Raw genomic sequence first — 16,456 nt, 5'->3', positions numbered from 1 at the left:
TCCAGGTGGGAGGATAAGACTATAAAAATGGGAAGCCAGTGTGTGGGTGTGGTGTTCTATTTTATTAGCAATTTGGATGATAGGATGTTTTGCTACTGTTTTTAGTTGGCCAATGACATAATAGTGAGATACTGATTATTAAGCCTGGGAAGCTGGTAGGTCATGGAAAAGAGACCCCAAGATGCATAATGACAGACATGTAAAAATGCAAACGTGTAAAAATGAAATCACTGCCGTGGTTACTACTATATTTTCAGACAAACCAATTTGTGGTACCATTCAGATTAGACGGCGTTCAGGGATCTCCAGGAGTCCATGGATATGGGGTTGTCAACCCTAAACCCACGTACTTCATAATTTCCTAACCTTCCCCTTCAAGGCCAGATGCATTTCAACCTGCCAGAAGGGGCACGTTAGGGCCCCCTAAGAGGCACGATTGTTTGAGTAACTTCCCCAGAAACGGACATGTCTGCTGCTGCCTCAGCTGCAGCACTGTCATTGGGCAAGCTGTTTTCTAGAGGCTCATAGGCAGGTGCGGTGAGCAGTGAAGAGTCAAATTAATTCTGAGCGCCGGCACTCAGAGCTTCAGAAGCCTCCTTAAAGGGAGATTTGTCTGGGGGACTAGAGGACTGGCCCCCACACAGGTCACCAGGGAGGGTCCTGCCTCACTGCTCGGGGGCTCACCAGCCAGGCCTCAGCATCTCTGCCCCACTCACCGGCCCTCATGGTAGTGGACCACATGGGTCAGAGGTGACAGCAGGTGGCTTACACATTTCCAGAGATCTGATCTCGTAACCTCAGGGACCATAAAATAAAAAGCATTTCTTACTGTGTGCAGTATCAGGGCCACGTTTAAAGTCATGTGCAAAGTTTAGGCCAAAGGCACTCAAAGTGATCAGCCAGATTCTCTCGTATGTTTGTTCAGTGCAGACACACAGACGATGGTGGCGCGCTATTGAGAGAAAACAGCTGAAAGTAATAATTTTGAGTTTTGCTACTTTTTGGGTATGTGGCTTGAGCTCATGCCTTTCCCAAGATCTTGGGGGCTAGAAGACTGTCCCCAGAACCACGAACCCCAGTGAAACAAACACATATATGCCCGTGGCTGTGTCCTCAACCTGGACCTGAAAGGCAGGTGGCCATGGTGGTGGCTTTCTGGAAAAGGGGAGGGGCTTGGGCAAGCTTAGCCCACAGCTGCAGAGAAAACCCTCAGGGCGGGCTCTGCCAGCGGGTCCAGCACGCCCTCAAAATGCAGCGCCCTCGTCCAGCCGGCAGCCCCTGCCTGTGTTTGCGAAGAATCAAGGTGCTTTTGTGCTTCTGTTCCTTTCTCTTCAGCTTTACAATGGCCATTCTACATGGAAAAGCCCCCAAACGGTGCCTCTATAAACAGTAACCCCTTGCCAGGCTGGAATGTGGTAGCCAGTGGCATGGACCGTTTTCTCCTTTTGATGCCAGGAGAGTATTTCTGAGAACAGGGAAGCCTCAGGGTCCTAACCCCAGCCTCTGCTCACATGTGTGTCATTCACATAAACCCCAGGCAAAGCAGGGTTCCTGGGTGGGCCTCAGGCACACTGGGGCAGGCCACACGTGTCTGTGTGAGGGGTGATTCCAGGTTGGCCTCTTCAGAGATAACGTAAAAAACTAGGCTAAGGCTAAACCCTTCTGTTTCCTCAAATATGGAAAAAAGAAACGGGCAGGATGTAGGATAGCTATTAGGAACTTTAGGTCAGCACAGCAGAAGGATGTGCGTGTGTGCCTGTCCCCACATTTCCTTCCTGCCCAGGACACGTGGATTTTAAGGACAGCCTGAATTGAGCTTGTAAGTGAAAATTAGACTGTGCCATGGGGGTGCAGGGTCTCTTATTTCTTCCCTGCTTCTGGTCCCAGGGAGGTTCCCCAAAAAGGTCAGCCCCACAAGTGGACATCAGAAGCCCCTGTCTTTGCAGGGGGCGATTATCTTGGAGGAACCTCCCTGGCGGGACAGCCCAAGCACAGTGGCTCGGAAAGGACCGTGACTTTAACGTTACTGGGACCCAGGGCGGCCGGGCCATCCAGAAAGGCTGGGGTTACTGAGGGGGGAAGCAAACTGTGCTTCGCGAGCTTGTCTGCACGCCTGGGGCAGCCTCCGATTGTGCCTGCCCGCCATAGGAGGAGTGCAGGGGCCACTGCGGGCCGATTCTGTGACCTCACCCAGCCCGGCTCTCTGCTCTGTGTCCCAGAGGTGGGAGGGAAGCTGGATTTGAAAGCCCAGTTCTAAGCCACTGGTGTCCCGGAAAGTCTTCACTCTGAGGGTCACTGCCTGGCCGGAGCTTGGGGAACCATGGGCTAATGCAGCACACAACACCGAGCAACTGCTAGGCCCTGCTCACCTCAACTTTGGGACCAAAACCTCTAGAGGGGCTGCCTTCCCTACTAGCAGCTGCCTCTACAGAGCTCAGCCTGGGAGATGGGTTTCCAGCAAAGCAGAGTAAGGAAGAAGCAACGTCGCCCTGCCAGAGCTACCGCCCCAGAGCCCCGGTTGAGGGAGCCCCTGCAAGGGTGGAGAGGACCAAAGGGAAGGTGTGGCCCAGTGCCCTCCTGCTAGCCCTGCCGCGAGCCTCCTCCAGGCACATTTCGAGGTCATGGCCAACATCACGAGGCAGGAGGACATGGGTGAGGATTCTGGGAGAACAGAAAACACAAAACTTTAAGACAATTCAACATAATACATGAACATCATCGAGAAACGGCTCATCTACAGCCACGTCTTGGACCAGAACATGAGTGACAAATCAGTGCTCTTCCCAGAGGGACAACAAACGCATTCTAGATACAGCCTAAGAATCCATCGACTTAGGAGAATGCAAAGCCAATCACTTGAAGCATCTGACGCTGAACACAGGTAAAAAGTTTTATATAAAATATTTTATTAGAGTCTTTATTCTTTATAAGTATCTAACTTTATATTTATACACTCTGCGCCTCCCCCGCCTGGCCAGTTGGGTTGTTTTGTCTAACGTTCATTGCGTTCTAATTTGGCTGGCATTTGACTAAGGCCTTAATGGGTTTTGACTATACTCTTCCCATCTGTACCACAGACCTGGAATGGGAGAGGTTTTTCTTTTCTTCTTGCAGTAAAGGCTGATTGAGGATTCAGAAGCTGGTATTCTATGGAGATGAGGGAAATATCATAGAATAATACTATCAAACACATGCCTGGAGCCAAGTCTGCACACCTGCATGTATATGTGTGCATGTATGTGTGTGCATGTATGTGTGTGCATGTGTGTGCATGTATGTGTGTGTCCATGTGTGTGTGTGTGCAGGTATGTGTGTGCGCGTGTGCTTGCATGCATGTGTGTGCATGTGTGCACATGTGCTTGTGTGTAGGTAGACATACACACCATACACACACACACACACACACCAGCCCCTGTAGAGCCTGAGCTAGTCCACAGGACTGTTGCAATAGGAGGAGCAGGCAAGGGCAGAGGACAGCCCCTCTCCACGGAGAGGTACCTGTCACGAGTACTCTGATGCAAGGCCACTGAAGGGCGTTAGGCTTGGGTTGCCCTCTCATCTCAGCCACCTGTTTGGTAACAGAAGGAATCACTGAACGAACAGCCACTAAGCTAGTATTGCACTTTAAGCCTTACAAAGCATCTCAGATACATTCATACGCCATGAACAGGAGGCAGTAAACAAAACAGGGACTTCAGGGTCCAACTGGGCTGGAATCCCAACTCCGCTCCTTCCTCATTCTGGGGCCCTGGGGACGTCACGGAGCCTCTCCCCGCCTCCACGTTCCACGTCTGCACCATGAGCACGGCTAAGCCAAGTGGCCACGCGGTTCCCTCCCACCACACTGGAGGGCAAGCCCACGTTGGAGTCCCCTCCCCCTCACCCCCAGGGCCTGGGACAGCACCAGGCGAGAGGGGTGGGTCAGTAAGGGTTTGAGGAGTGGGCAGGGGACAGGGGGTTCCGAGGACATCCAGCCCAGTGCCTGGAAACAGCCATGAGGAAAGGTGCTTGGTGCACCAGAGTCGTGCCTTCTCTTCCCACTGCAACAACCAAGCCCGGTTTCTGCCCCATGGGTGTGGTCTGTCCCTGATGTCAGGCTGGGGGAATGACTTTTTGTGGGTTTCTAAGATGAGTTTTCACCTCAAAGCTCCATGTACCATTTCCTGGTCCTGAAGGCGCCTCCCCCAGGTGATGTAATCCAATTCTGGCACTGACTGCATAAAACTTTGCACAGTTACTCCCCTTCCTGGGCACAGCTTCCCACTTCACCCACACAGGGAGTTTCGGAGAACTCAATCTCCAGTGGATATTCAGCCAGAGGAGAAGAAAGAGAGGCACAAAATGCTTTGGGTGAGGACAAAGGCAAAAGGCCCCAGCAGTTTCCCTGAAACCTCCATTTTCACCTCTACTAACCACTGGGGCATCTGCAAATCTTTTATCCAAGGTTTAATCCTTCCTTCTAATGGAAGAAACTCAATCAGAGATGAAAGGAATATCTTGGTCAATGCATTCAGAAATTACTGAAACAAACTAGATTTGGGGAGTTGGTCTGGGTTTAACGTCCAACATGTGAAAGATAGCACATTGCCGTGTGCGTCTTAACCACAGCTGGTTAGAAAAGTAAACCAGTGAGTTGTTTGATGTTATCTTAGGTCATTGGAATACGGCATTTTACCAAACTACCTTAACACAAAAAGCAGCGGGGAAATATCTGGGAAGCTAAACAATGGCATTTGAGCCAATGCTGCCAAAGGTTACGAGGAAAATGCCCAGCCAGGGACCCTTGCTGAACCTGGAAGAGGGAGGCTGGCTGCACCTAGGACAGATGCATCCTCTCTTCCCTTGGCGGTAGGCTTTCCTCCAGTCTACGGGGGAGGGCTGAGCAAAGCCATCCTGGGGCGTCAACTGCAGAATCCTCACCTACTCCAGTTCACCCTTCAAAAAATAAACCCACGTGGTCTCACATATCCTTTCCCTTCTTGCAGCCTAACAGCTCTCACGGTTCCCAAGCTCTTCCCCCTTAGAATTACCCCCGTCAAGCTCCTACGAGAGTCATTCCATCAGAGGGCTTAGGTGCTCTCCGAAACCAGATTTAAAATCTAGAGGCATCTCACTGTTTCCTCCTGAAATTGATGAGGCACAGCAAGCGGTCTCAGCAAACGAGACCAAGCTGCTTCTGGGGCAGGGCTGTGGGCCCCATGCAGTGCAGTTCCCGGCAGACACACCCCTATTAGGGCCATGAAGCCACAACACTAATCCACAATGGGGAAGGCTCACCTGGAGGGAATGGGCGTTTTCAACACTGACCTCACTTGATGTAGTTCTGAGTCATGAGCAAGGACTTTTGCCTTTTTCCAATTCTGCATTTCACCAGGCTATTCCTAGGTAGGTCTTCCCTATGTGCAATGTCTTACAAGAAGATCTATTTTGAAATTAAATGAGGACTTTTTATAAAGGCTAAGTTTGACTCTGGTTAAAAACTTAATCTGGAAGGCAATGCCATATTTGTGTAGAACAAGCACACTTAAAATTACACTTTAATATCTATCTCAATTGTGTTTACTAAAAAAGATCTAGCAGTAAAAAAGGAATCTCTAAGAATTAGCAAACTAAATCCATGTGTAAATAAAATTCAGACCCTTTTCGTTCTTTCGAAGTGGGAAATAAGACCTTCAGGGACATCGCCAAGGAATCCCACCACCTTTGACCTGGCATGGCCTTGGGCATGATGTACTGTAACTATTTACAGATGAGGAAAAATGTAGCTTAGAAAGGTTCACTGATTTTCCCGCAAAAACACAGCCTTTCCATCGGAAGCCCTGATTCTAGGAGAATGATATTCTAGAGGGAGTAAACAATGGCATTTTCCTAAAGATGGACTTCTTTGGCCAGAATCACCTTCTCTGCATGTAGTCAAACTGCCTCTGAGAGCTGACAAACTCACAGGCAGCCTTGTTGTGAATTCAAAGGCCACCTGACCTCCAGATAGGCACCTGTTCCTGCCCTAGCGGGATTTGACTTATGTGATTCAGTCATAGGAAAGAAGCGGTTTCCAATGTGCAAAGTTTACACAGGCCTAACACTGAGGCGGTGATGCGGTTGTGAGGTTGCAAAACCCAGAGATGAAATCTCCCACCACTCGAAATGCGTTGTTTGATCAAGTTTCAAATGCCTCCACATGCTGAAGTCTACTGACTTTGTCCTAAGCCCTTGGATTCTGATGCCATCTCGTGGCCTCCTCCCCTCTTGCACAGTTAGCCCATCTTTCACTGCTGGCCGCTCCTGCTGAGCCAACCCTCAAAGGTCGTGCCTGAATTTCCCTAAGCCCCGTTCTTCCAGGTTCCGTGGAGGCAGCTGAGGTGATACAGGAGGAAAGGGAAGCTGTTTGTTTGTTTGTTTAAATCAACCTAGGCAAAATTAAAGGTAGTCAGAAAGTTAGGAAGAAACAAACAATATATTTCGCTTAAAATAAGAAGCACATGGAAAAAGAAAGACTTTGAAAGAGTTGGCCAATGTCTTCTCACAATTTTTTGTATAGCTTTTAAAAATGTCTGCATGGCTCAGTGGAGATGGTGTCCACGTCTTCCCTCCACCTGGAACCTGCATTCAATCCTTCACAAGTGCTGTCTATGTATGAGACCAGCTGGGTGACTCGGTTAAACCCCTCGCCTCTCTAAACAAAGTACGTGATTTACCCTGAATCATTCTTCAGCAAGTACTAAAAAGGTATAATTTCTTAAAATGAATGCGATCGATCGACTTTTGGCTTGCAAAAATGACTTCTCATTGGAAAAGAGACACACCTTAGAAAGATGAAAATGTGAAAAACAACAGTCATAAAATGGAATCGCTCCATGCTCGGACTCTCTGCCACCAGACATCTGACTGTGCAGCCATCAGCTGAGAGGCTGCTTGCAGTTCCCCATCCAGGACCCACGGTGCCTGGTGCTAAGGAGCGACTGGACTGAGGAAGCCTCTCATCACCAGCTGTGTTGCAGCTTTAAATTCTGCCCCAGTTGTGGTATTTAAAATTCTGTATGTTAAAAAAAAAAAAAAACCACCAATCTGCCTACATCTTCCTAGTTAAAGCTAGAAAGGGGAATGGAGAGAGGATCCAACCCAGCTGGGTGGAGCGGCTGAGCACGAGACACCCACAAACCCAACGCGGTTCTAGGGGTTGGATCAGAAGAGTCTCTGCGTCGTCGGTCGGGCACAGGCTTGCCTCCTCGATTCTAGACGTGCCCTGGGCCACAGTGTCTAGTCTTCCTGTTTCCTGGCATTCAGGTGTTTTACCTCTCTGCCCGGATTTTGTACCTGAGGACAAAATAGGCAATGAGGCGGAGGGAGATGAAGAAAATCCCGAGTACGATGAAGTCCAGGTACAGCTTGGCATTTTCCACGTCCAGCTCCCGCAGGATGGCCTCTGACTTCTGGAAGTGGCACGTCTCGTCGATGTCACAGTGCAGATCTTCCCGGTCTAAGCCATAGATGGAGAGGATGACCCCTTCGAACCCATACCTAGGAGGAAAGGCCAGGCATGAGGGAGGACGCTCTCCCAGCCAGCCACGCCGTTGGCTGAAGGTCAGTGTTGTTCACCCTCCCTGCGATTCCCAGCTTGGCTATCCTCCCTTCCCAAAGGGCCGCCTTCCCCAGAATACTTCCTCACCGCCCACCACCTTCTTAAGACAAACACGTGCAACAGCTCCACTATGTTTTTCTTCCAATTTTGTTTCCTCCAGGGCCCCCAGCAAAAAAACAAGTTGAATGAGCGGTACATATTCACTGGTGAAATGCACTGAGAAGTCTTGCGTTCACTTCCGAGGTTACATGCTTCCTAACGGTTGGAGGGAATCGTGGGCCGGCCAACTTGCAAGGACTTGAGAGCATTTATATGAAACATTCCTGCCCCCTCTCTCCCTCTGCTCCAGTCCTGCCCTGTCAGAACAAAAGCACTCATTTTGAGAAGAAAGACGTCGGTTTCTGATTTCATGGTGTTGGAGCACACGTAGATTGTCGAAACTCTGTACAAGTGCTTTGTTTTCTTGAACAATATACCTAAGTCTGAACTGACATTCTAGAGAAGAAGAGCTTGTTCCCAACTTTGGATCTTAGTGTCACATGGAACTTCTGCAGCTCGGAAGATGGGCGCTGCCCCTGGTGGGGCCAGCGTGCCAACACCACACTCCACAGAGGGCACGAAACGTTGTAGCTAAGGACCTGAGGCACTGGGCATTCTTGTTCCAAGATATTAGGATGTTTAAAAAGATGTTTAAAAATGACTTGTTTCCCACCAGATTTCTTTCTTTCTTTTTTCTTTTTTTTTTTATTGAGACAGAGTCTCACTCTGTCACCTAGGCTGGAGTGCAGTGGCGCGATCTCAGCTCACTGCAATCTCTGCCTCCCAGGTTCGAGGGATCCTCCCGCCCTCCCGCCTCAGCCTCCGGAGTAGCTAGAATTACAGTCGTGCGCCACCAAGCCCACCTAATTGTTTTGTGTTTTTAGTGGAGACGGGGTTTCGCCATGTTGGCCAGGCTGGTCTCAAACTCCTGACCTCAAGTGATCTGCCTGCCTCATCCTCCCAAAGTGCTGGGATTACAGACATGAGCCACCACGCCCGACTCCCACCGGATTTCTTATAAAGGTTTTACAGTCAGCACTTGTTAGGAGCACTCGGCACTTCGGGGAGGAAGAACGTTCCAAAAAGATGGAAGCGCTTCCACCGAAGGCAGCTCTCGGCAACGCCCAGAACACTTGGGCCTGCCATGGCTCTCCGGGTGTGAAGCGCTGGTTTGTGTGGCCTCCTTGTTTAGTGTGTGTGTGTTGGTGAGGGTAGGAGGAGGTGGAACTAGCAGGAAGATGGAAGGCCTGGATCCTCAGATGTGTGATCTGCTCTTGGCCAGCAGCCCAGAGTGGCTTTTGTGAGCCCCTCACGCTGTTGGAGACGGTTCTTCCCCCGTCACCCTCGGTCCCCACGCCATGCGTGCCCCACACCCGCTACCTGACATAGGAGATGTAGGACATCCACTGTAGGTACGTGGGGATGGTGTCGAAGCTGACGAAGAACCCCGAGAACAGGAGCACCGGGATGGCTGTCACTGGGCCCACGAAAGTGGCCACCTGGAGTTGGGGGCACACGGGACAGATGTAGCAGAACCTGCAGCCTGGCCTCCTGCAGAGGAGGCTCGCCCACCCCAGCTTTCCCCCAGGCAGGGCCAGGGCACCTTCTGGGCAGGGTAATGAGGATGCTTAATGGGGCAGAAGGTGCAGCGTTCCCGAGGTGTGGGGTCACCATCTCTGAGGACCCCCCCGGCTGCCCTGCTGTGACGTGGCAGCCCCAGAGCCTCCTGCAGCCCAGGATGAGCTGGGACCCAGTGGATGTCCCCAGGCCAGAGAGGTGGGGACACACCCTCCTCAACAGACTGCCGTCTGCTCCTCCACAGCTGTCCCCGGGGGCTAAGTGCCTGGCCTGTGGCAGGTGTGTGGTGGGCACCCCTTCGGTCGGGGCACAGTGGAAGGACTGCAGCCTTCACAGGCGGGATGGACGCCTGCCTGTCAGCACCTCCGGGAGAGCAGCCCAGAGACGGAAGCAACCGCCGCGACTCAGGGTTCACAGTGAGCACAGGTCCAACAGGGGCACTGTGAGTGTGTCGGGGGTAGGAGGGTGTGTGGAGTGTGTGTGTGGAGTGTGTGTGTGGTGTGGGCGGTGTCTGCTGTGTGGTGTGTGTGGTGTCTGCAGTGTGTGGTGTGTGGTGTGGAGTGTGTGGTGTGTGGTGTGGTGTGTAGTGTGTGATGTTTCTAGTGTGTAGTCTGTGTGTGCAGTGAGTGGTGTGTGTGCATAGCATGTAGTGTGTAGTGTGTGTTTGTGTGTAGGGTGTGGTATGTGGTATGTACTGTGTGGTGTGTGTATGTAGTTGTGTGTAGTGTGTAGTGTGGTGTGTCTGCAGTGTGTAGTGTGGTGTATGTGTAGTGTGTGGTGTGTAGTGTGTAGTGTGGTGCGTGTGTAGTGTGTGGTGTGTGTGGTGTGTAGTGTGTGTGGTGTGTAGTGTGTAGTGTGGTGTGTGTGTAGTGTGTGGTGTGTACTGTGTAGTGTGGTATGTGTGTAGTGTGTGGTGTGTAGTGTGTAGTGTGGTATGTGTGTAGTGCGTGGTGTGTAGTATGTGTGGTGTGTAGTGTGTAGTGTGGTGTGTGTGTAGTGTGTGGTGTGGTGTGTACTGTGTAGTGTGGTGTGTGTGTAGTGTGTGGTGTATAGTGTGTAGTGTGGTATGTGTGTAGTGCGTGGTGTGTAATATGTGTGGTGTGTAGTGTGTAGTGTGGTGTGTGTGTAGTGTGTGGTGGGTAGTGTGTAGTGTGGTGTGTAGTGTGTACTGTGTGGTGTGTAGTGTGTGTGGTGTGTACTGTGTAGTGTGGTATGTGTGTAGTGTATGGTGTGTAGTGTGTGTGTGTGGTGTGTAGTGTGTAGTGTTGTGTGTATGCAGTGTGTGGTGTGTAGTGTGTAGTGTGGTGTGTGTGTAGTGTGTGGTGTGTACCGTGTGTGGTGTGTAGTGTGTAGTGTGGTGTGTGTGTAGTGTGTGGTGTGTACCGTGTGTGGTGTGTAGTGTGTGTGGTGTGTAGTGTGGTGTGTGTGTAGTGTGGTATGTGTGTAGTGTGTGTGGTGTGTAGTGTGGTGTGTGTGTAGTGTGTGGTGTGTAGTGTGTAGTGTGGTGTGTGTGTAGTGTGTGGTGGGTAGTGTGTAGTGTGGTGTGCAGTGTTTACTGTGTGGTGTGTAGTGTGTGTGGTGTGTACTGTGTAGTGTGGTATGTGTATAGTGTATGGTGTGTAGTGTGGTGTGTGTGTGGTGTGTAGTGTGTAGTGTGGTGTGTATGCAGTGTGTGGTGTGTAGTGTGTAGTGTGGTGTGTGTGTAGTGTGTGGTGTGCACCGTGTGTGGTGTATAGTGTGTGTGGTGTGTAGTGTGGTGTGTGTGTAGTGTGGTATGTGTGTAGTGTGTGGTGTGTAGTGTGTGTGGTGTGTAGTGTGTAGTGTGGTCTGTGTGTAGTGTGTGTGTGCATGTGTGCCGTGTGCAACCGTGCAGACAGGGGCATCCCAGCCCTGGTCTGATTAGTGACCCCCGCGGAGCCTGAGTGCCCTAGGCAGGGGTCCTGGGGGTGGCTGAGCAGGTGCACTGGGGCTGGCCTTGGGGCACACGGGTTGCAGCACCTGGCATGGGCCTGGCACCTTCCTGCAGTGTCATCTTTGGTCCCATGGCAGCCTTGTGAGATGGGCTCCATGGCAGTCCTCATCTAAGGTGAGGGCACCTGGGCCCTGGAGGCCAGGGAGCTGGCTTATGGTGGACTGGAGGTGACTCAGGAATACACTGCACCCAGCATGGGACCCTGGGGCCCTCGGGTGTTCCCAATCCACCCAGGAACACTGCTTTTGTCCAGAAGGACAGGCTGAGGCCGAGCGTCCTAAAGCCACAGAGGTGGAGAACCTGCAGATGCATGTGGGTGGCAGGTCGGGGGGCAGGGTGGGCGATGGGAGGAGGAAGGGGCCCATGGAGAGGCCGAGGGAACCCTACAGAGGCAGTGATGCATAGGTGTTGAGAGCTTGGCTCCCGAGTCAGCTGTGTGACCCCCTGACAAATCACTTTGCCTCTCTGGGCCTCAGTGCTCCCCTATGTAAAATGGGGCCAGCACAGCACCTAAGCGTGGCTGTGCTTGGGGCTACAGGAGCTCAGATCTGGGAAGCGCTGGGAAGAGCGCCCAGCACGCGGTCAGCACACATGAGGCTGCCCGCTGTGCGCACTGTGGAAGCCAGCTGATCCTGACCCTCGACAATGCGGGCCCTTCCCGTGGGAACGACCCCATCTAGGAGGGTCAGGGCAGAAGTAGGGGAAGGGATGGCAGAGCCCCCTAGCTCAGGCCAAGGTAGCTCAGGGAAGCCCAGCCGTCATGCCCTCACTTAGCGCCTCCTGGGCTGGCACCTGCAGGGACGTGGAGGCGGCTCCGATCAGCAGGCCCAGGGACTGTGCCACCAGGGAGGTCATGGTGCCCAGCGCGGCAAACAGCACAAAGCGCACGGCGTCGGACGGCTGCGACGTCATCCAGTACACGATGCTGCAGTAGGCCACTGGGAACATGATCTGGAAACAAGGGCCCGTCAGCCGCGGGCTCAGCCGCTTCCCACCACAGCAGGCCAACAGCAAAGCTCCTGGGCAGCCAGCCCTTCCCCGCAGCTCCCGCCAGAGCTCCCGAAGTCGGGCCATGTCACCCTGCATCCCTGGAAGGCCCTCTTACTCGATATAAAGGGTGTATAGGAGAACTCTTGCCCCCGTTTCAAATTCCAGCCCCTGGCTAACACACCTGAAAGGGCACGTCCGCCATGGTCTTGGCCAGGTAGTAGGCCTTCAGGCTGTACCAGTAGTTCAGGTGTTCCCGAAGAAAGACTCCCATCTCCAGGGGAACTAGGAGATAGAAAAGCAAAAAAGAAGGGTCAGTGACCATGCGCAGCGAGCCCGTTTAACATCCCAACAGGCGATCTTGAGCTGAGCGGCTGGTAACCCAGCTCTGGCCTAGGGCACTGAGAGATTGAACAAACAGAGGATGTGTTTTGCTAGCCTGAAAAACGCCACCCGTTTGCATAACCTGAAGAGTCATTGAGTGGAGAATCGGGATGGGGAGCATGTCTGTGAATACAAAGCATCATCTTAGTGATGAACGCAAGGATTCATGCCTGGCCTTACTCTTCCTGAGTCTGCCTCTTCTGAAACTCTGCATCAACGTGGTGCCTTCCTGTGAGCAAGGCTGCAAGCTGCTCTTGGAAATCAGGGGAAGCTTGGGGAGGAGGTACCTAGGGAGGAGCTGTTTACGCAGAGGTTCTGGAGAAGCAGCCGCTGTGTTCACTGTCAGCCCAAAGTGACCAAGGGCAGTCTCCTTGTGAACAAACTGGAATTGTGTGGAGATCCATCTAAGAGAGCTTATCTGCTCCCGAAGCGGGCTGTGCAGAGCTATCTTAACAATTGAACTAGGTAATGCTTAAGTAGTAGAGTTGGGGGGCTCCTAATTAGTGAATCTTTGAGAAATCTCCCTCCCATCAGCCTTCCATCATGCTTAAAAGTCTTCCATTTGGGATTCATTCCTTTGGCTTAAGTATTGTATTTTCTTATCTAACAGCAAATACAATACAACTTGCATCTGTCAACAAAGAAGATGATATTTTAAAAAAACAAAAACATTGTGTTTAGAAAACTCATCTGTTGGTCAAGGCATGACTTCAGGCCCCCATGCTTGGGTAGGAATTGAAAATAAGGAAGAAGGGGTCAGCGGTCTGTCACTCACATGTCAGAACAGTGGGCATGAGGGCCGCGAACATGAGGAACAGCATGGAGAAGAAGAGGAAGCCGGAGTTGCTCAAGACCTTCTTGGCTTCGTTCCCGATCCCCAAGTACAGCAGGCCAATGAGGAGGCCGATCCCAATGTGCGAGGTGATGCGCAGGTGTGTCAGGACCTGGGGGCAGACCCGCGTCTTACCCAGTGCGTTCGCAAAGCCGTCCTCGGCTCAGAGAACAACCCGGATGCGGCCTTTGGAAGCATGGGACCCTGAACTCTGTGACAGCACGTCTTAGACTTTATCCTGTCTTCTCCTCCAGAGAAACAAGCCAAACCCTAAAGCAACTCACATACACACACACACTCACACACACACACACATACACGCCTGCTCACACACATATATGCACACATGTCAGGCTTTTGTTGTGTTAAAACCGACATAATTACTATCCTTTGTAAAAGATTTAAAAATGGAGAACAAAGGAAGTCTACCGTCAGAAGAGAGGAAAGGTAAAAACAATGGTGAGGGAAAAGTGGCTATATCAGAGGCTCCAAGAACTCTGCTGTGGACGGCGGTGAGCCCCTCTGTCTTTCAAATTAGGTCCCAGAAGCCATGCCAGGCATTCAGCCGCTCCTAAGTAGGTGGCCAGATTGTCCACTTCTCTGGTGGAATTATGGTTCCCCCGTATTCACCACCTCCTTCCCTATAAGGAATTGTCCAACCCCCCATCCCAATCCTCATGATTCACAGTGCTTTCCTGAAGGAGAAATGGACTCGCCTACAGCCCTGGTTTCAGGCTCGGCCATGTGACTTGTTTAGGCCAATGGCATGTGAGTGCAAGTGATGACTTGCCACTTCCAACTGGAAGTTTTAAGGGCTGTCATTTGGTTTCTCTCTTGCACTTTTCCTTTGACATGGTGAAGAAGGGCATGTCCAGATAGGAGCTGTCCCAGGATGAGAAGACTTATGGGACAGAGCCATGATACAACCCACCGTTGCCACCCCTAACACAAGCAGGACACAAATATTGATGGAGGGAGACATGTACATTATGGGAGTGTTTGTTACTGCAGCATTACAGTGAACACTGACTATTGCAAATGGAAGAAAAGTAATTTGAAAGTTTGGTGATATGGTTTGGGTCTGTGTCCCCACCCAAATCTCATGTCAAATTGTAATCCCCAATGTTGGAGATGGGGCCTGATTGGATCATGGGGGTGGACTTCTCCTTTGGTTCTGTGCTCATGACAATGGGTGAGTTATTGTGAGATCTGAATGTTTAAAAGTGTGTAGCGCTCCATCCCACTTTGCCTTCCACCATGATTGAAAGTTTCCTGAGGGCTCCCCGGCCATGCTTCTTACACAGCCTGCAGAACAACGAGCCAATTAAACCTCTTTTCTTTATAAATTCCCCAGGCTCAGGCATTTCTTTCTTTCTTTCTTTTTTCCTTTCCTTTCCTTCCCTTCCCTCCCTTTCTCCCTTTCCCTTTCCCTTCCTTTCTTTCCTTTCTTTCTTTCTTTTTCAGATGGGAGTCTCTCTCTGTCACCCAGGCTGGAGTGCAGTGGTGCAATCTCAGCTCACTGCAATCTCCACCCCCCTGGGTTCAAGCAGTTCTCCTGCCCCAGCCTCCTGAGTAGCTGGGATTACAGGCATGTGCTACCAGGCCTGGCTAATTTTTGTATTTTTAGCAGAGATGGGGTTTCCCCACGTTGGCCAGGCTGGTCTGAACTCCTGGCCTCAAGTGATCTGCCTGCCTTGGCCTCCCAAAGTGCTGGGGTTACAGACATGAGTCACCATGCCTGGCCTCAGGAATTTCTTTATAGCAATGTGAGAATGAACGAACACATTCCGTCAGGACGAGTCTGAGAAAATGACCCACGGGTTCCCCAGCCACAGGAGAAGATGCGGGGCAGCCTTACCGAGTCCCTCATGATGCTGAGGAAGGTCCTCTTGAAGAGGATGCAGAACTGCGTGAGGCAGCTGGCAGAGAAGCTGTGGCAGCCTTCCATGGACGAGGAGTCCTGAGGACACAGGCAAGAGGGGAGCGGGTGAAAGCCAGTCCGGAGCCACGGCTCCTTCTTGCTCGGAAAGAGCTCTCATGCAGCAGTGCACAGTGCCACGTGCAGCCTCCCCCAGGGGGCTTCAGGATTTGCATTACCTTTCTCAACCCCTTTAATCGTTTTGTCTGCTTTACCTCTTCAGAGGGCCGGTGCCAAAGAAAAGGGTTCACCTCGGCATCACCCCCGAGGTCTCTCTTGTGGTCTGAGTCACACATGCCCTCCCGAACTGCTCTCACCAGCCGACTGTTCTGATCACCGTACTCGCCGGATGCAACCTCCATGACTGCAGGAGACACAGACGGGGGTCAGCCCGGGCTCCAGGAAGGACGCCCCAACCACCCAAATGCGAAAGTCGTTATCCAACTGGGAATGTTTTAAAGCGATTACATAGACGCTGCGTGGCGGTGCTAACGGCATGACGTCAAAATCATTTATCAACCAGCGTGCGGCTCTCAAACCCCCCAGCAAGGCCCTTTATCATGTCAGGAGACGGGAAACGCAAACACACACTGGGCTGTCAGTGGTCTGAGAAGTAATGAGCTCCTGCATCTACCGACTGCGCATCCAGCCAGTACTTACTGAATGCCTGCTCTGGGCCAGCCTCCAAGGTGGAGCTGGGAAGGGAGCAGAACGAAGGACTCCTCCCTGAGGGACTCCCCCTTGAGGAGCTTGTGGTTTGGCAGGGTGTGACGAGAGCCACGGCAGTTCTACAAGATGGCAGAGAAGGACGTGCCCATCGCCACATGAGTGGCTGGCACCCTGGGGACTTGGAGGTCCTGGGACCCTCGACCTGCACCTCTCAGATCCCAGTGAGAGTCTCCTGCACCGGCCCTGCCCGCTGCTCCTGCCTCTCGCATCCCAATCGTCACCTCCCCACTCCACCTGCAGACTCGCTCCCCTAAGGTCTCCCTCCACCTCGACTTCCTCTGCAGCCTGCAACTCCTTCCACACTCCCGTGGTGACTGACCTCCTTCCCTCTGCCTACGTCTGCTTTCTCCCAACCCCTCTGCCCTCTCCTGCCTCTGTGTCCTCCCTGTGCGATGCCTTGCCTCCCACTCCAGTAACGTTCTTGCTAAGGCCCAAAGC

General features: G+C 52.0%; 1 protein-coding gene across 11 annotated transcripts in view; it reads right to left on the bottom strand.

Moving 5' to 3' along the window:
* Positions 1-6,435: 6,435 nt before the first annotated feature.
* ABCG1 (ATP binding cassette subfamily G member 1) overlaps positions 6,436-16,456 on the bottom strand; it is a 77,856-nt gene continuing 67,835 nt past the window's right edge. For 2 of the 11 annotated variants that reach the window (XR_010154423.1, XR_675884.5), the window contains exons 9-16: positions 15,469-15,653; positions 15,230-15,331; positions 13,315-13,483; positions 12,340-12,440; positions 11,961-12,119; positions 8,999-9,117; positions 7,667-7,935; positions 6,436-7,518 (exon numbers count right to left, since the gene is read on the bottom strand). Coding sequence is in view for 7 of the 11 variants with exons in the window: in XM_003319090.6 (XP_003319138.3) it covers positions 7,290-7,518; positions 8,999-9,117; positions 11,961-12,119; positions 12,340-12,440; positions 13,315-13,483; positions 15,230-15,331; positions 15,469-15,653 (1,064 nt within the window). In the remaining 4 variants the exon portion in view is untranslated. The remainder of the gene's footprint in view (positions 7,519-7,666; positions 7,936-8,998; positions 9,118-11,960; positions 12,120-12,339; positions 12,441-13,314; positions 13,484-15,229; positions 15,332-15,468; positions 15,654-16,456) is intronic. The other 9 variants (XM_003319090.6, XM_003319093.6, XM_514918.8 and 6 more) reach the window with 6 other exon arrangements.

Source organism: Pan troglodytes, chromosome 22, assembly GCF_028858775.2.
Source record: "Pan troglodytes isolate AG18354 chromosome 22, NHGRI_mPanTro3-v2.0_pri, whole genome shotgun sequence".
In the NCBI taxonomy this organism is placed as follows: domain Eukaryota; kingdom Metazoa; phylum Chordata; class Mammalia; order Primates; family Hominidae; genus Pan; species Pan troglodytes.
The sequence above is the reverse complement of the archived record's forward strand: the minus strand, read 5'-3'. Positions and strand labels throughout refer to the sequence as shown.